At 42.7% G+C, this 16774-nt stretch overlaps 1 protein-coding gene across 1 annotated transcript in view; it reads right to left on the reverse strand.

The window, feature by feature from the left end:
• Nucleotides 1-7025: 7025 nt before the first annotated feature.
• Nucleotides 7026-16774, reverse strand: part of AP1S3 (adaptor related protein complex 1 subunit sigma 3) — a 56841-nt gene continuing 47092 nt past the window's right edge. The window contains exons 4-5 of the mRNA XM_004762908.3: nt 14582-14719; nt 7026-9059 (exon numbers count right to left, since the gene is read on the reverse strand). Coding sequence (XP_004762965.1) covers nt 9024-9059; nt 14582-14719 — 174 coding nt within the window. The 3' untranslated portion in view covers nt 7026-9023. The remainder of the gene's footprint in view (nt 9060-14581; nt 14720-16774) is intronic.

A 16774-nucleotide genomic window follows, 5' to 3' on the forward strand; every position in this document is an offset into this window, starting at 1 on the left:
CACTAGCCTGTGGCCTTTCAAGTGTGTGCAAAAATGAGCTTTATCATTTGGGGATAATGCTGACTATGTCAAAGAAAAAGGCTATTTTAAATCGAGAGTTTGTCTATGATTAAAGTTTTTCTTTTGTCAGTTTGCCCCTCTTGGCCTCAAGGGTGATATTAGCCTCGTACTTGCTTTGTCTGGGAACACAAGAAATTTTTCCTGGCCAGCTACAGGCAGGGGACCGGAAAGAAGCCCCCAGGGACAAGGGGAGGAGGAGAAGCCCCCTTCCCCAAGAGAATATATCTCAACTTCTTTGCCATAAAGAAATCATCTCCCTTGAGTAGAATATCTGAGAAATCGACACAAAATACCAACCTCTGCTCCAGTCCCTTTTCTTTGTTCTAGCTCCAGAAAGCTATTTTGAACAGCACAAACCCTCTTCCCAGTGATACAGTTAGCCTAGCTCTCCTGCCGCTTCTCAAATAAATCCAGAAGAGAAACCCACAGCTGCAGCTGACATTTAACCAGCAATTACTAGGTTCCAGACCCTGTAGTGAGCACAGATGAAAAAACTGAGGCCAGCACAAGTTTCCTGCGCAAAGTCACACAGCTGGCAGGTGACAGCATCCGGATAGGATCTCTGAGACTCCAGGTGTAAAACCCACCTCGTTAACCAGCGCAGGGATTCTTGGTGCTAAATTCAAGAGTTCATCAAATAGCCTATGTGAAGAGATTTCCCTGGTCTCAGCTCTCAGAGCGCTGACAGGGCTGAGGAAGGCCCACCTCTCCCCTCACTCCCATGCAGGTCTGCCTCTCCTGCCCCCTAGAGGGACCAGTCCTAGATGGACAGGCTGCCCTGGGCGGAGTGAGAACCCCCAAATCTGCAAAATTGCCAGTTATAGATACGTACCTGTGTTCACTTCATTTCCTTCCCTCAGGAGCATGGAGATACATTTTACGTCAAAAGAAACAAAGCTGAGTCTCCTACCCGCCCCCACCCTGCCCATGTCCACCGGGCTCTCGGTGCATAATCCCGGTAAAGGGGAAAGACCCAGTCTGGTCAGTGACTCCATGGTGCCCAGCCCCCAAAACACCTTCCAGACTTTCCCCTTTTTTGGTCCCCATAATTATTTGTTTTCACATACCATCATCCCCAGTGGTGGCATCTGAATGGGCTGTGTGCTAGGAGTGCCCAGGATAATTTACCGGGACTCACAGGGTTCGAAAGTCTTATAGCCACTATTGCAGGGTTTGTTTTTTGTTTGTTTTTGTTTTTTTGTTTTTTTTAAAGATTTTATGTATTTATTTGACAGAGAGAGAGAGAGAGATCACAAGTAGGCAAAGAGGCAGGCAGAGAGGGGGCGGGGGTGGAAGCAGGCTCCCTGCTGAGCAGAGAGCACAATGTGGGGCTCAATCCCAGAACCCTGAGATCAGGACCTGACCCCAAGGCAGGGGCTTAACCCACTGAGCCACCCAGGCGCCCTGCCACTGTTGCCATTTATTGCAGTCAAAGGACATGGAGCAGAATCAGCACAGGCAAGAGGGTCAGAAAAGACAAGGTGCCAGCTTCTGGGTGTCCCTCTCAGTGCAATCCTATGGGGCTAACCTGAACTGTGCAGCAACAATTTGCAAAAACACATGCCAAGGGCTGCCAATCAGGGAAGCTCCCCAGCCTTGGGATCTGGAGGTTTCACTGGGGATCAGTCCTGTTGGTACTCAGGGCCCATGTGACTGAGCTCAGGTCCTTGGGCTCCAGGCCCCAACCCACAGCAAAAACAAGCGTTCACCATAAATCACACTGTCAGGATAAACTTGTCTGGCCACACCAGTAGATCACCGCCCAAGCCCTGAGACCTGCGAAAACACTCTTATCAGGCAGAACATTCCAAGGACTCAGAGGTTACGCCAGCCCAGCCTGGAGGAGGCAGGTTTTTCTGCTGAAAGTGCAGGGTTGGACCCACCCAGACCTGCTGAGTTAGCCCTTTCCTACACACACATTTCTGATGTATGACTGGATCCCTGAAGCTTTGGGTGACTTGTTTGATTTCATCTTCTGCTGGGTCCCCAGTGTCCTTCGCCATGCCCAAGACACAGTAAAATGTCAAGAAATGTTTGCTGAATGGGAGCTGAGTGATGAAAGACTGGGTGGAATGTGCCAATGAATTGGCCATGGTTGTTTCTGTGATGGAGCAAAGTGATTTATAAAATTAAAACTGAGCACTTAGCAGTGGTACCAGATGGATATGTTTTGTCTCTTGCAAAAGAAGACACGGAGAAGCTACTGGGTTTGGACCAGAAGGGAAGCCACCACACTTCTGGGCCAGTCTTCATTCAGTACCATTTCTGTGACCCGCACACCAGGCTTCTACGGTGGAACCACACTCACGGTGCACAGCTCAGCTTAGCCCCATGGGATTCTACTGAGAGGGACAGCCGTGAACTTCTTATGATTCTTCAAAAACCTTCCAGTAAGGGAGTACTAAGAAAAATGTGCCTTTTTAAAGGGGAGGCTTTCACTTTCTGATCTTATAGATGTTGATAATTGTGTTCGTGTATGCAAGACACTAACGGGCCCTTTAGGAGAGTCAAAAAAGTGATCGCTCTCTCACACACACACACACACACACACGCACTGCTCTCAAGTATTTTTAAGCAAGAGATAGCACATGTATTTGAATATCTATAATACAGAATTAAAGCAACGAGTGTCCTGGGAAGCATGTACCTACCACAAAGAGCTTGCAGAGAAAGGACAGGAGAGGAGGGCCATGACGGAAGTGACACTCGGGTCGTGTATTAAAGCATCTGGATATAACTGAAGCAAACAGTGCTTCAGGTAAAGGAATAAATGGAACGGCACCAGCAAAGAAGAGAGTAACACGCTGACCTGTGAAGGAGTGCCCAGGAGATTTAAAGATCCAGAAGGGATCAGATTATGAAAGGTCTCAGAAGTCAGACTAAGAAGCTGCATCAGCAACCACAGAAGCAGAGTGAAATGTAGCACGGGGGTCAAAATGAAAACCCCCACCCCCTCTTCAAGCTGGCTGAGTCTATAACTCAGTGAAGGGGGCAGATATAATGGTGAGGACTGCAAAAAGCAGCAGGGCATGCCCTCCAGCTCCCAGTGATTCTCCAAAGCTGCAAGCCCAAAGTACTTGCAATTTTCCAAGCAAAGCAAAAAAAAAAAAAAAAAATTTAATTTTCATGTGAAATCACTCAGTTGATTTAGTTTTCTTACCCAGTAAGAGCCAAACAAACAAAATCTGTATGCAGGTTCAGGGTTCCCTTTGGGAGGGACCCGGTTTGACCTTCTAGAAAACCGGCACAATGTGTGGGTAATAACATCAACATCTTTCTACTGCTCAGCAGCCTACTCTTCCAATCAGATTTATTATCCACCCTCCTCTAGATAATTAGTTGCTTGTATTAGCTCTAAAAGGGGCTATGTTTTTCCATTATCTGACAATAAACTTGATTACCCCATTTTGATGCTGCCGATGGTAACCCATGATCGTTCCACGTGTTAGTTTGGGTTCGTGGCTGAAACAAATCCACCATGGGAGTTCAGTTCACAATTGTTTCTTTCGGTCACATGGAAAGGTCCCATGTGCCTGTTCCTACCTAGTTAGCTCTCCTGACAGACTTTTTTAGGCTCCTTCCATCTCATGACTCTACCTTCTCTGGATCCTCGAGTATTTTCCTTCAGCCATAACAGGGAAAGACCGAAAATGAAGGGTCATGGGTGGAAATGTTTTATGAGCCAGACCTGCAGCGTGGGGGTTCTGTGAGATCAACCCACATTCCACTGGCTGTCATTTCACCATGGAGAAACCACAGCTGAGGAGGGGCTGGGAGATGAAGTCCACCTGCGTGCCCAGGAGGAAATAAGAAACGATCTCATAAATGAGCAGCTGGTATCTGCCTCATTTTTTCAAGCAGTGTTTGGTTTCATCCCACACTGACTCCTCAGCTCAGAACCAAAGGCAAAGGTTTTCTTTTCATAGTTAGGTAAAAGAGAGTTGAAATGATAAATTTGAGCTACATGCAGGAAGCAGTCACTGAATTCAAGGATTTTTCCAGATCATTAGCTCCTTTTATTCAAGACCAGCCAAAAAAAAAAAAAAAAAAAAAAAAAGTATTCCTCTTCTGTACTCCCTTTCCTCTGAAATATGTAAGAAGTTCCACCTCCAAAACTCAACAAACGCAAACCTGGCAATTCACCCTTTTCCTATATTCCAGCAGTAGCGTTTTTTTTTTTTTTTTCTACTCCTATAATAGCATATCCCTCACTCAAAGTGCACTCAATATACTTCATCTGTATCATTTAAAAGGGTGAAAAACATGTTTAAATGTCATTAGGCTTGTATTTCATACCAGGAAAACAAGCTCATCAAATACTTTCATGAGGTAAGACCTTTGAAAAAGACAAGGTTTAATTAAGCAAATGATTTAGCACTGAGACCTGATCAAAGTGTAAAATGTTAATGCACTGACTCCTCTTTTTTCTTTGTATAACGAGTAGTAGAGATTAGCTCACTTCCAAGATCCTGATTCTAACTTTCCATTCATTCCAAAGGGCAAGTTCATGAGCCTTCTCAGCAGTACAGTCAGTACCAGTACAAAGGTCCCCAATTTCTAGTCCATTTTGATGTTCTGACCACAAATATGATACCTAGTCTTATGGCTCAAAAAATCCCAACAGTAAAAGTTAGGACTCACGGTCCCAACCAGTGAGTAAAGGTCCACTTGTTTGCTCAGAGAGACTGATGGCTGAAAATCATATATAAAGATTAAAAAAAAAAAAAAATCAAGCCATTATTCCCCACCACTTCAAAAAGTTCACAACAGTGGGAATTGTATTTGACTAGTATTTGGATGGTTGCCTCAAAAAAAAAAAAAAAAAAAAAAACCCACTTCAGAAATATTTAGTAATTATGTATTTTAGCTCCTACAATCTTGAATTTAGAACACACTGACAAAAGGCAGAGGGCTAGAATTAATGTCAGCACATGTAATACTTTCTAAACTACCGAGTTAGTCTCATTTTTCTTCATGATCTATCATTCTTCAGGTTGTCTGCTAAAGATTTAAATTTTCTTCCAACTTAACCTGCTCTATTTTGTTAATTACATTTTATTTTTATTTGTTTTTTCATTAACATAGAATGTATTATTTGCCCCAGGGGTATAGGTCTGTGATTCATCACAGACAGACATTTCACAGCACTCACAATAGCACATACCTTCCCCAATGTCCATAACCCAGCCACCTTATCCCTACCTCTGACTCCCCAGCAACCCTCAGTTTACCTTTCATGAGATTAAGAATCTCTTATGGATCTCGGGGTTGTGAGTTCAAGCCCCACACTGGCTTCCATGCTGGGTGTGGAGCCTACTTTAAAAAAAAAAAAAAAAAAAAAGGTGAAGCTAAAACAGCCCTAGCTATTATAGTCCTTCCTGTTTTTAGCTCTATGTCACAAAACATTATCACTGTCGGATACCAAAATACACTGTCTATGAAAAGAGTTTTTTCAAGTTTGTCAAAATCTAAAATAAGAATTGAAGACAATTTTATTTTTATTTTTTTTTAAGATTTTATTTATTTATTTGACAGAGAGAAATTACAAGTACACTGAGAGGCAGGCAGAGAGAGAGAGAGAGAAGGAAGCAGGCTCCCCGCCGAGCAGAGAGCCCGATGCGGGACTCGATCCCAGGACCCTGAGATCATGACCTGAGCCGAAGGCAGCGGCTTAACCCACTGAGCCACCCAGGCGCCCCTTGAAGACAATTTTAATGGCCCTCCCTTTAATTAATGAAAAATAGTCACTGGCTTATTTTACTTACATCCCAGAGCATCTGACTGGACTTAATCCAAAATGGCAGGAACCATGTGAAAGAATACATTTACATTTACCAACAAAGTTCATTGATTAAACCTTAGAAAAGTAAAGTTAAACACAGTTCCTCAGTGGTGTTTCATAGTGATGTTACAAACAACATGAATCCTAGAGAGGAATTTCTAGAAGAACAACAGCTGATGAAAAAGATTTATCATTATTTTATGAGACTTGATTTGGAAAATGAGTTTGAATGAAGTGAAGATTCACTTATTTTGTCACAGTAAATGCCAACTTTACATTTGTTCATGCAAGAAAAGAAATAACTAGATTTGGGACGCCTGGGTGGCTCAGTTGGTTAAGCAGCTGCCTTCGGCTCAGGTCATGATCCCAGCGTCCTGGGATCAAGTCCCACATCAGGCTCCTTGCTTGGCAGGGAGTCTGCTTCTCCCTCTGCCTCTGCCTGCCATTCTGCCTGCCTGTGCTCGCTCTCTCCCCTCTCTCTCTCTGATAAATAAATAAAATCTAAAAAAAAAAAAATTACTAGATTTAAAGAATGATTGCATCACTAAGTACATGCAAAGAGATCAGATTATCAAAATGTGGCTGAATGGGAGTGCCTGGGTGGCTCGGTCTGCCTTCAGCTCAGGTCTTCGTCCCAGGGTCCTGGGGTAGAGCCCCACATCAGGCTCCCTGAGCCTGCTTCTCCCTCTCTCCCTGCCCCTCCCCACCAATGTTCTCACACTGCTCTCTCTCAAATAAATAAATAATTTTTAAATAATAAATAAATTATTTAATATTTATATATTAAAATATAAATATATTATATATATTTATATATTATATATTAATTATTTTATATATTATATATTTAATATATAATATATTATATAATATGTTATTTAATGTATATTTTTATATATATTATAATATATATTTATATATTATTTAATATATAATCTACAAATAATATATAAATATAAATATATAAATACTATTTTTATATATGTGTGTATATATATATATATACACAAAGCATTAAATAATCTCTCATCTGCTGTCACATGACCGTGAAGTTGCTCCTGGATGGTAAGTACCAAGAAAACAAAGAGATCATGCTAAAGGAACTTCACCAGGAAGCGTGGGTAGCAATTTCAAGCATAAAATTGGGTTAAAAAATAATTATATTCATAAAAGTACACTCAAGTTTCTCATTAAAAAATTTAAAAACATTTTATTTGTAAGTTTTATACAAATTTTATATTTACCTTTCACTTGGTAGTTTTATTACAATTATATAATATAAAGAAAATATAATGATTATTTTCACCAAGACCCACATAAAATGCCTCCCAAATCCCTCAAATTTACACAATGTGCTATATCATTATGTTCATTTTCTAGGTGAGACACTGATACGGAGTCTGGAAAGCCCTACACACAGCTCAACAGTGTCTAATGTAGAATTATCCAATTTGAAAAGAATACAGGAATAAATACCTTCACCCCCAAATGGTGGAAAACTTCAAAAGAACCAGAAAAACTGTGTTGATTTACATAAAGCCCATCTCTACAAAACTTTTTAAAAACAGAGTTCCACCATATTGACAACAAAAAAAGCAAAACCACAAATCGGAAGACATAAAATAAACATAAGTAATCAAAAATGACAGTTAAACTTCAACTCGATGCTATCACTGTAATCACATGGTTAATTTGAGTACATATCAGATATTAAAAGCCCAATAATTCCTTCATTTACTAATCTGAGTTCTTTTTAGTAATGACTCTAGTGAGGAATTGGTCAATTTTTTCTTCTGTTCTTGTGGTCTCGTCTTGTTATCGTCCCCGAAATCTATCTGGCGAGATGAATCAAAGAGGACATTTTTTCCATCATGTCCCCTAAAGATCTACCATATAGGATCTTCTAGAGACAGATTACAACAGCAAGCACACTCTTCTCATAGGAAAAGCACTACAGGCCCCTAACTACTCCGAAAGGAATGATCCTAGGCCTCAAAACCAACACTGAAAATGCACAGATACATCAGAAGTGGGACATCAAGACAGAATATGAGCTATTTCCTTATAATGCCTGATCACATTTACTACCTGGGTATATAGAACTTTCATTCCAGGAAGCACAAATGCAACACAGGCACAATAATCATGGTCAGCAGCAAAATCTGGGACATGAGGAAATAAAAAAGGAAGAGCATCTGCCATATAGGCTGCAATAATAGTCCATTCTCTAAGTAAGCCTAATAAACAGTAAGTCTTCAAATACAGCAGATATACATTAAAACATATTTGAAGCAAAATCTCTCAAGCAGGGAGGGCTTGGAACCTCAAAAATTATTAAAATTATAGCCATAATAATAATAACTGCTGTTGGTATTAGTCTTCATTATACTATTTTTATAGTAAGGGAAGTCAGACACACTGTATCTCCAGACGTCTCAAATCCTTAATAAATACACAGAGTTGGTAGGAACCACAGCCTTATCAGAATGCCCTTAATATTCAACTAAAAGGTAAAATTAAAACCTCAATTAGATAGCAGCTTCCAAGACATCAAAACCATTTAAGTCCCTTATTGTCTTTGGTTATTTTCCTTAATTCCAACCCTGAAAAAATAAATGAATTCGGGACATTAAAATCAGATACATTGTATCTGGACTGAAATTACATTTTACTAAGTATGTTAAAAATGCCTAGCATTATGTATAAACTCTGAACTCTTAACATGACTTGGAATTATTACACAATTTAAAAAGCTAAACATTTAGAAAAGAATTATTAATATAACATATCTTACATTCAAAATCATGGGTTATTACAATACAGTTTTCATCTGTCAGTAGAGGATCAAATGCAACAAAAAACATATTGCAAAGCATTTATTTAAATTAGTTTAAAAATATCACATGAAGTTCAAATGTTGCAAAAAAACATTCAGTCAACTGAGTCACAAAGCAGTTATTTGAACATCCAGACTACAGTAAGTAGGTATATACAGTATAATACAGGTATGTAATAATGATAAATATATAATGTTAAACAATTTTTTGCTAGTTAACAAAGAATCCCTTTTAGGTTATTTTTGGCATGATGTCGGGGGCTCTGTCAAAGAACTGGACGCCAGGCATTGCTCAGGTACAAGCACCCAGTGCATAGCCCTTGGACTCTTCAAGTAGATTCACAGCTAAAATGCAGGCTTGTTCATATATTCTTCCATTGTCTGAAAGAAACAATAAATTAGAACAATTTCCCCTTAAACCACAGCCTTTAGCAGAATGTGAAACCTTTTTTCACTATTTTACTTACTCATTTTTTGCTCTTCCTAAACAGAAGTTCCTGAAACATGTATGCACATAAATCTTTGCATTCTGATCAAGAATGGTGGTTCAAAATTTGAGAATAATTTGCATAATCTCCATATGGCTGGGACTAAATAACTTTCAAAAGAGAAAAAGCTGAGTTTGATCATAAAAAGAATGTCGGATAAGAAAAATACTAAAGTGTCAGCTGCCAGTATATATTGCTGTTGACTTCAGATAAATGTGCCTACTGAAATGATCATGAACACCCCCTCCAGGCACATGTATTAGGGAAATCTCAACTGTATTTGTAGAACATAAGTACTACCATAGATTCTGTGCAAAACATCCTTTTACACTTACTAGCAAGCTATAAAGGATAAACAGACTATGATTCTTAAGAATTTCTTCCATGGGGGCACCTGGATGGCTCAGTGGGTTTAAGCCTCTGCCTTCAGCTCAGGTCATGATCGCAGAGCCTGCTTCCTTTCCCCTCTCTCTCTGCCTGCCTTTCTGCCTACTTGTAATCTCTGTCAAATAAATAAATAAAATCTTTAAAAAAAAAAATGTATTTCACAACGGCTTTCCTCCAAAGTATGCAAACTTTCTTCATTCCCATCAGCTAGCAAGTTTGCTAACATGACACAAGACAATTTTTTTCCAGTACTTTAAAAAACAAAAATGTTTGGACAGATTTGCAATTACAGGTAGAGTTAAAATATTGCGAGCCCTTTACTATGCAAGATAAATGGACTTTCTCTTGCATTCTTTCCTATTGTAAACATACATATTTGTATAACACAGTGGCTCTTGGGTTGAATCAATAAGGAAGTCCAAAGGGGCAGACTTGGGTAATGGCCCTGCCTCTTCCGTGTGAGCCACAGTCAGCTCAATCAGCAACCGTCAACCTGTTCTTAGGCTTGAACCTCAGGGTGCATGATTCACTTGCACCTGCCAGGGAAGCTGATAAGCATGGACCAAACAGAGCAAGACCATGGCTAAGCAACATTGCTCCGAGGTACTAAAGTTAGAGATCAGGTGTTCTGACTGGTTTTCACCAGCTCTGTTTAGAATTCCAGGGCTCCTCTGCTGAAATACTTATGCCCAGTCATCCACACTTTCTTATGAAGTTCTTAAACCTCTTAGATGAACACTAATGGAGAGAAGCCCACACCCTAAGATCTTTGCCCTATACCTCTTCTTACAGAAGCTGGGGGTGTCTTTAATGTTAGCAGGAATAGCACGTTTGCCTGGGGCCCTTGTATATTTTGTAGCATCTAGAGTTTATAGCATGAAAAAAGGAACATAAAGGGGCACTTTGGTAGTTCAGTTGGTTAAGTGTCCAACTCTTAATTTCAGCTCAGGTCATGATCACAGGGTTGTGAGATCGAGCCCCACATTGGGGCTCCGTGCTGGGTGCGGAGCCCGCTTAAGATTCCCTCTGCCCCTCCCCCAACCCCAGTTTGCACTCTCTTGCTCTCTCTCTCAAAAAAAAAAGAGGAATACAAAAATACAGATACAAAATTGGGTATAAAGTTTATTTAGAATGGGAAAAGAAATATCATGATAATTTTTTTTAAAGATTTTATTTATTTATTTGACAGGCAGAGATCACAAGTATGTGGAGATGCAGGCAGAGAGAGAGGAGGAAGCAGGCTCCCTGCTGAGCAGAGAGCCCAATGCGGGGCTCGATCCCAGGACCCTGGGATCATGACGTGAGCTGAAGGCAGAGGCTTAACCCACTGAGCCACCCAGGTGCCCCTCATGATAATTTTTTTAAAAGATTTTATTTACTTGAGAGAGAGAGAGGAGAGCACAGAGGGAGAGTAAGAGGGAGAAGGAGACTCCCTGCTAGCAGGGAGCCTGATGTGGGGCTCGATCCCAAGACCCTGAGATCATGACCTGAGCTGAAGGCAGATGCTTAACCAAGTGAGCCACCCAGGCACCCCAAGATGATAATTTACTTTAAAGGTTTTATTTATTTATTTGTCAGAGAAAAAGAGGGAGAGAGCACAAGTGAGGAGAGTGGGAGGCAGAGGGAGAAGCAGGTTCCCTGCTAAGCAAGGAGCCCAGTGTGGGACCCAACCCCAGGACCCAGGAATCATGACCTGAGCTGAAGGCAGATGCTTAACCAAGTGAGCCACCCAGGCACCCCAAGATGATAATTTACTTTAAAGGTTTTATTTATTTATTTGTCAGAGAAAAAGAGGGAGAGAGCACAAGTGAGGAGAGTGGGAGGCAGAGGGAGAAGCAGGTTCCCTGCTAAGCAAGGAGCCCAGTGTGGGACCCAACCCCAGGACCCAGGAATCATGACCTGAGCTGAAGGCAGATGCTTAACCAACTGAGCCACACAGGCATCCCTCAGATGATAAATTTTTAAAAGATGACAAATATCACAAAATTCAGAACAGCGTATAGTTTTCATTCATTACGTACCTGACACACTTTATAATATATTCATTATATGGGCACATATGCTTTGAAGTTAGATATCCTACCTTTGCAAATCTGGCCACATGAGCCTGCAGCATTGGAAGGGGCCTGGGCCAGCAGGCTCTGGAATTGTCACCTGACTGGCTTCACAGCCCACTGGCCTCTCGTTCTCGGGCCTGCTTCACTCCACTGGCTAACTCAGTCCGCTAAAGACTGCACAGACTGCTGTTTCTGGGTCATGCTCTTCCCCAGGTCATATGAACCAAGAACACACAAGGTTTGTATTTTCTTGAGCTCGCCCCTTTCGAGGTTGGAACAGACTTTTAAGGCTGACACAACCTTAAAGAGCTCTGCCCTGGCCATTCACAAGAGGACCCAAATCTCTCCCTCAGCACCCCTTCTGTTATCCATCCTGTACCCCCAAGTTTCTTATGTATTCAACACTGTACATGTTGCAACTTTTTACTGCACTATGGCTTCTCTTAGCTGTTAACATGGGTTTTGTTTTTAAGGATAACCATGTTGGGGTGCACCTAGCCATTTCTCATGCATCCACACATATACAGGCGAGGTATCCTATTGCCTGAACTAATGAGATACCCTTTTGGACCCTCACCCCTCATTCTGTGGTGAAACCTCATCTCTCGGTCGTCCCCGCTGGTGATGCCAGGAATTACAACTCATGCAGGTAATGAGTACCATCCCCCCCTTTCAGCTTCTGTTCCCTTCTTCTCACTTCACACCACTGTCCACAGGTTGTCACCCTCAAAATAAGGCACCTCCTAACGTCACCCCCAACCAATTAAACTGCTCTCTTCTTAGTCCGTATCACTAACATCAAGCCCCAGTACACTCAGAATAATCTTTGAGCATTTGGACATTTAAGACCATGTACCTTCTTATTAAATATGCAAGAACAGCTTTTCTATTCTAAGAAACCTTTCTTAGGTAGGAGCTGGGGAAAGTTCCAGGGGCTAAAAGTGCAAGCAATATTACAAAGGCCTCCCTTAACCTTTAGTAGCTACAAGGATGTGCTTAGGTCCAGAGGACAGGGGAAAAAAGAAAGCAGTCATTTCTTTTCCTGAATGTAATTATAATACTTGTGCTCCTTCATTCTAAACTGGTCAGATAGACAAGTCTATCTGATCAGATAGACACAATCAATTTCCCAAACAGTTCCCCAGACGTTCACTGATTCAATGACTTAGCTGAAGTACCCAGAGCCCAAGAGAGTGCTGATAACGCAGTCTCTATTCGGCAGGTGCTGTGATTTCACCAAGAGACATTTGGAGGGCAATCATGATGTTGCCTGCTCACTAGGGGGATGCAGGGGCTCAATGGAGGGGCTCCTGAGGCCTACCCATTAAGACCTCCCACTCGATCACCAGGGACATGAACTACCGGTTGGCATTTACCTGTGAAAGGGCTCTCTCCTAAAATCCATGCTTCCCATTGTTCCGTGGGACTGGCAGCATCAGGTGCACAGCAAACTCTTTAAAACTCTATGTATGTCTTACAAAGGAGGAATTCAAAATAACTCAGGTGTGTCTTGGCCCCAATTCAAAAAGCTTTGATTACTGCGAGTGCCAAAGACCCTGCTAAAAAGTTCCTTTCTCTGGTAAGGCTTAGACTCCGCAGTCTGGGCCCTGAGGGTAAAATTATAAATAACCCCCAGCATATTTTAAGAAAGGTTGTTCTGTGGAATTTCCAAACCACTGAGTTCTCAAGTACCTTGTAAAATTCCCTTCCTGTGGCATTTGGAGAGAGCCAAGTAAACAGCCGAAAGTTTAAATGCGTTTCTTGAGGGGAGAACACTACTGGGAAGAAATGCGGCAGCCTCTGAAAAGGCACGCGCAGACATTTCGGGGTACCTGCTCCAACAGAGGTCTTCCTCAGGGTCCATTCACCTGAGGACTGCTTCCCCTGGATGGGCAGGAGCAAGTCATCAGTTCAGAGACGTGCCAAAAAGAGTGGCTTGGAAACCATGCCTGATCTTGTTTTATTAACATAATCAGTATCTTCTTTCTCAAACGGCAGGGAGGGTAGCTTTAATGCCAACTTTTAAGAGAGGGTTTAGGATCCTCTGGGATCTCCTGACCTGCTACTGTAAAACAGGCAGGTGGAAAGACCCAAGGATGCTGCGGGAAGAAGGACCCAGGGGTGTTGGAGCTGGGACAGAGCTCAGTTTTGTTCCAGGGTGGCTGGGGTCACCCCATTAGGGAGGCCAAAGGTCAGAGCGGTGATATGCTCTTTCTCCATGTCCTTGGCAGGAGGGAAGGCGCTGATGTGGATGAGTCCCCTTAGTGGGTATGATGCCTATCTAGACTGCGTCTAAAAGACCCACTGTATTTTATATAAATATCACAGAATCAGGAGCACATGTATGCTTCTGGCCCATTTGTACCTTGGCAAGCAAGCCACAGTATCCCCAATTTATTTATGCAAATAGGAGCACACATGCAGCCTCGCTGGGAGGTGTGAGAAATTTTAATTTAAAATGATAAATGCCATCTTCAATAATAAAGGTCTAATATCCCTGGCAAAGGAAATAACGATGTACTCCTATTCTTCTTTCCCAGGGTAGCACAGATATTTTAATGAGAATCTTTTTTTTTCTTTTTAATGAGAATCTTTTTATACCTTTCATAAAATCATTGAAAAAATAAAACAGCACCAAGCTTTTGCTACCTTTTTGACAGGGAGGTTTCCTCAGTCAAACATAAAGCAAAGATTCTGGAGCTCAACATCCTCATTCAAATCTCTATTCTACACTTACTGGCTGTGTGACATCAAGCAGGCTGTTTAACCTCTCTGTGTCTCAGTTTCCTCAGCTTCAAAGTGAGGGCAAAAATGCTACCCACCTCTTAGAGTTACAGTGATCATTAAATGAGTTAAACCAGATAAGCTGCTTAGAAAGCTGCACTTGGCGTAAAGCAATCACTCAGTATCATCATTACCCTCACCATCACCATCGCCACCCTCCCCCGTGATACCAAGACTGGGTACTGACCTCCTGTAACATGTCAGAATCTTCAATGGCCTTGACAGCAGATTTTTTGGACGTTTCCTGAATTTCTCCGCCCATTATAAACTCATCAAGGATAAAATAAGCCTTTTCAAAATTAAAGATAATATCCAGCTCACAGACCTGGTAGGACAAAAACAGATGTTTTGAGAAACTTGCGGGAATATCAGGGCAAACCCATGTCAGCATCTCAAGACGTCTCAACAGTTACACCCATGCAGCACACCAAAGACAGAACCATCGGATGGAACTGGAAGGAATGGGAAACAAAGTGAAGGGATTGCAGGCCTTAAGCAAAAGTAAAACCACATTCCATTATGCAGACCATGTCCCTAAGTAATATTCCTTTATGTCACAACAAGAAATCTGAGACTTGAGACAGGCATCAGGAAGCTCGGTTCATATTTCCATGGGTATGAACAGAAGCCAAGTCGCCACAGCAAGTCAGGCAGAGGACAGCGCCTGCTTGCCCCTGCTCTTCTGTCTAGAAATCTTGGCTCCTAGCTTTGGGACTCTCAGAAGCTCACTCTTCAGAGGCAAATTAACCTAGCTGTGCTAATTTCTCTCAAAATCATGTCACAAGCCAGTGGTTCTCAAATTTTAGAGTGTATCCGAGTTATCCAGAAGGCCCCCTGAGGGACACACTGCTTGGGCTCCAGCCCAGGAGTTTCCGATTTGGTGGGTCTGCGTAAGGACTGAGAGTCTGGACTTGTAACTGGTTCCCAGATGATGCTAATGGTGCGGGTCTGGGGACCACACAGGGAGAACGACTGTCACAGACCAAAGCGGAGTCCGACAGATTTTGCTGTGTAAGGAAAGCAAGTGGCAAGAGCTACCCCCACTCAATCATCCAAACAGGGCTTGTTTCCAATTCCCCGACCAGGCACCACTCAGGCGCCCTCCTGATGTTCTCCTTCTTGCTCATTCCTCAAGTCCCCAGCACTCCTCTTTCCTGTTCCACACCCTCTGGAAGGTTTCCACCTGCAAGTTTTCAGCCCTCCCCCTCCTTGGCCTCCCAGCAGCACTGGATACCCTTCAGCAATCTTTTTCCTGAAAATCCTCTCTCCCTTACTCCCTGACTTTGGCAATGCCATTCAATGTCTGTTCTTGTCTTCCATCGCTGTTGAGTCCTTCTCAGACTTGTTGGATGAGTTCTCCCCCTGCTACTTGGGGGTAGCATTTGGTTAGGAAGTATTTATGGAGTGCTTGGGACATAATCAGCAAAACCCGGCCTCACTGCTACATGTGGCTTACTTTCCAGTGACCCACTTTCTGCTTAAACGCTGGTGTTTTCCATGAAAGCCTCTTCTCTTAACCCTGGGTATATTCTAGAATATCCCACGGATGCTCTCTGGCTGTGTCTGGCATGCGGGTGTCTTAACAAACCTAGGTGTCTAGCCCTAATCTCCTTCTGGGGGGAGTCCCGTGTTTCCACCTGCTCATTAGACCTCTCTGCCTGGATAGTCCTCAGCCCAAGTCACCAGGTGCCAAGCTGTGGTTAAGCGAACTTTTTTTTCCCGTAGACCTTGTTTTGCTTTGTAGCTGCAACCTCTACCTGTGGCCCAATCGAATCATCCCACGGGTTCAACTTCCTTCCCCTTCGCTCTCATCCTTCTCCCTCCTTCAGTCTCATCCCTCAGTCTGGTCACCAATTCCTACTTACTCTGCCGTGTAAATAAAGCCCAACCCTTCCTGTCTTCTCCCCGATCATTGCCACTGCTCAGACCTGCAGTGTCTCTCATTAAGGCCACTACAATGACCTTCTAGGTGGTGTCCATCCCCAACCAAAGCCAACAACCACTAACACTCCAGTGAGCTGCGATACTGTTCTTCCCCGTGTGGAGTCTTATACGCAGGACGAAGCTTCCATTCCTCCGCCTGGCACAGAGGACTCCTGGGCACCCGGCCGGGGCGGGTTCTCTGCAGCCCACGTCAGCACTCAGCCCAGGTACACCCACACTCCACTAACTCGCAGGGACTCTTCTGCCTTTCCCTTTTGCCCATTCCAGCAATTCCTGGGATGGCCCCCAGATGGCCTTTCTTTATTCTGCTGGCAAAATTCAGCTCATTCTTCAAGGCCAAATTCAAAAGTCAGGGGCACAATGATTCCACCAAAGCCTCTTTCCCCCATTCAGATGTCACTCTGTGTTGCTCTGTGTTCTGTTATATCTTGTGGGC

Source organism: Mustela putorius, unplaced genomic scaffold (genome assembly GCF_011764305.1).
Source record: "Mustela putorius furo isolate JIRA1106 unplaced genomic scaffold, ASM1176430v1.1 tig00000275_pilon_pilon_pilon, whole genome shotgun sequence".
Lineage (NCBI taxonomy): Eukaryota > Metazoa > Chordata > Mammalia > Carnivora > Mustelidae > Mustela > Mustela putorius.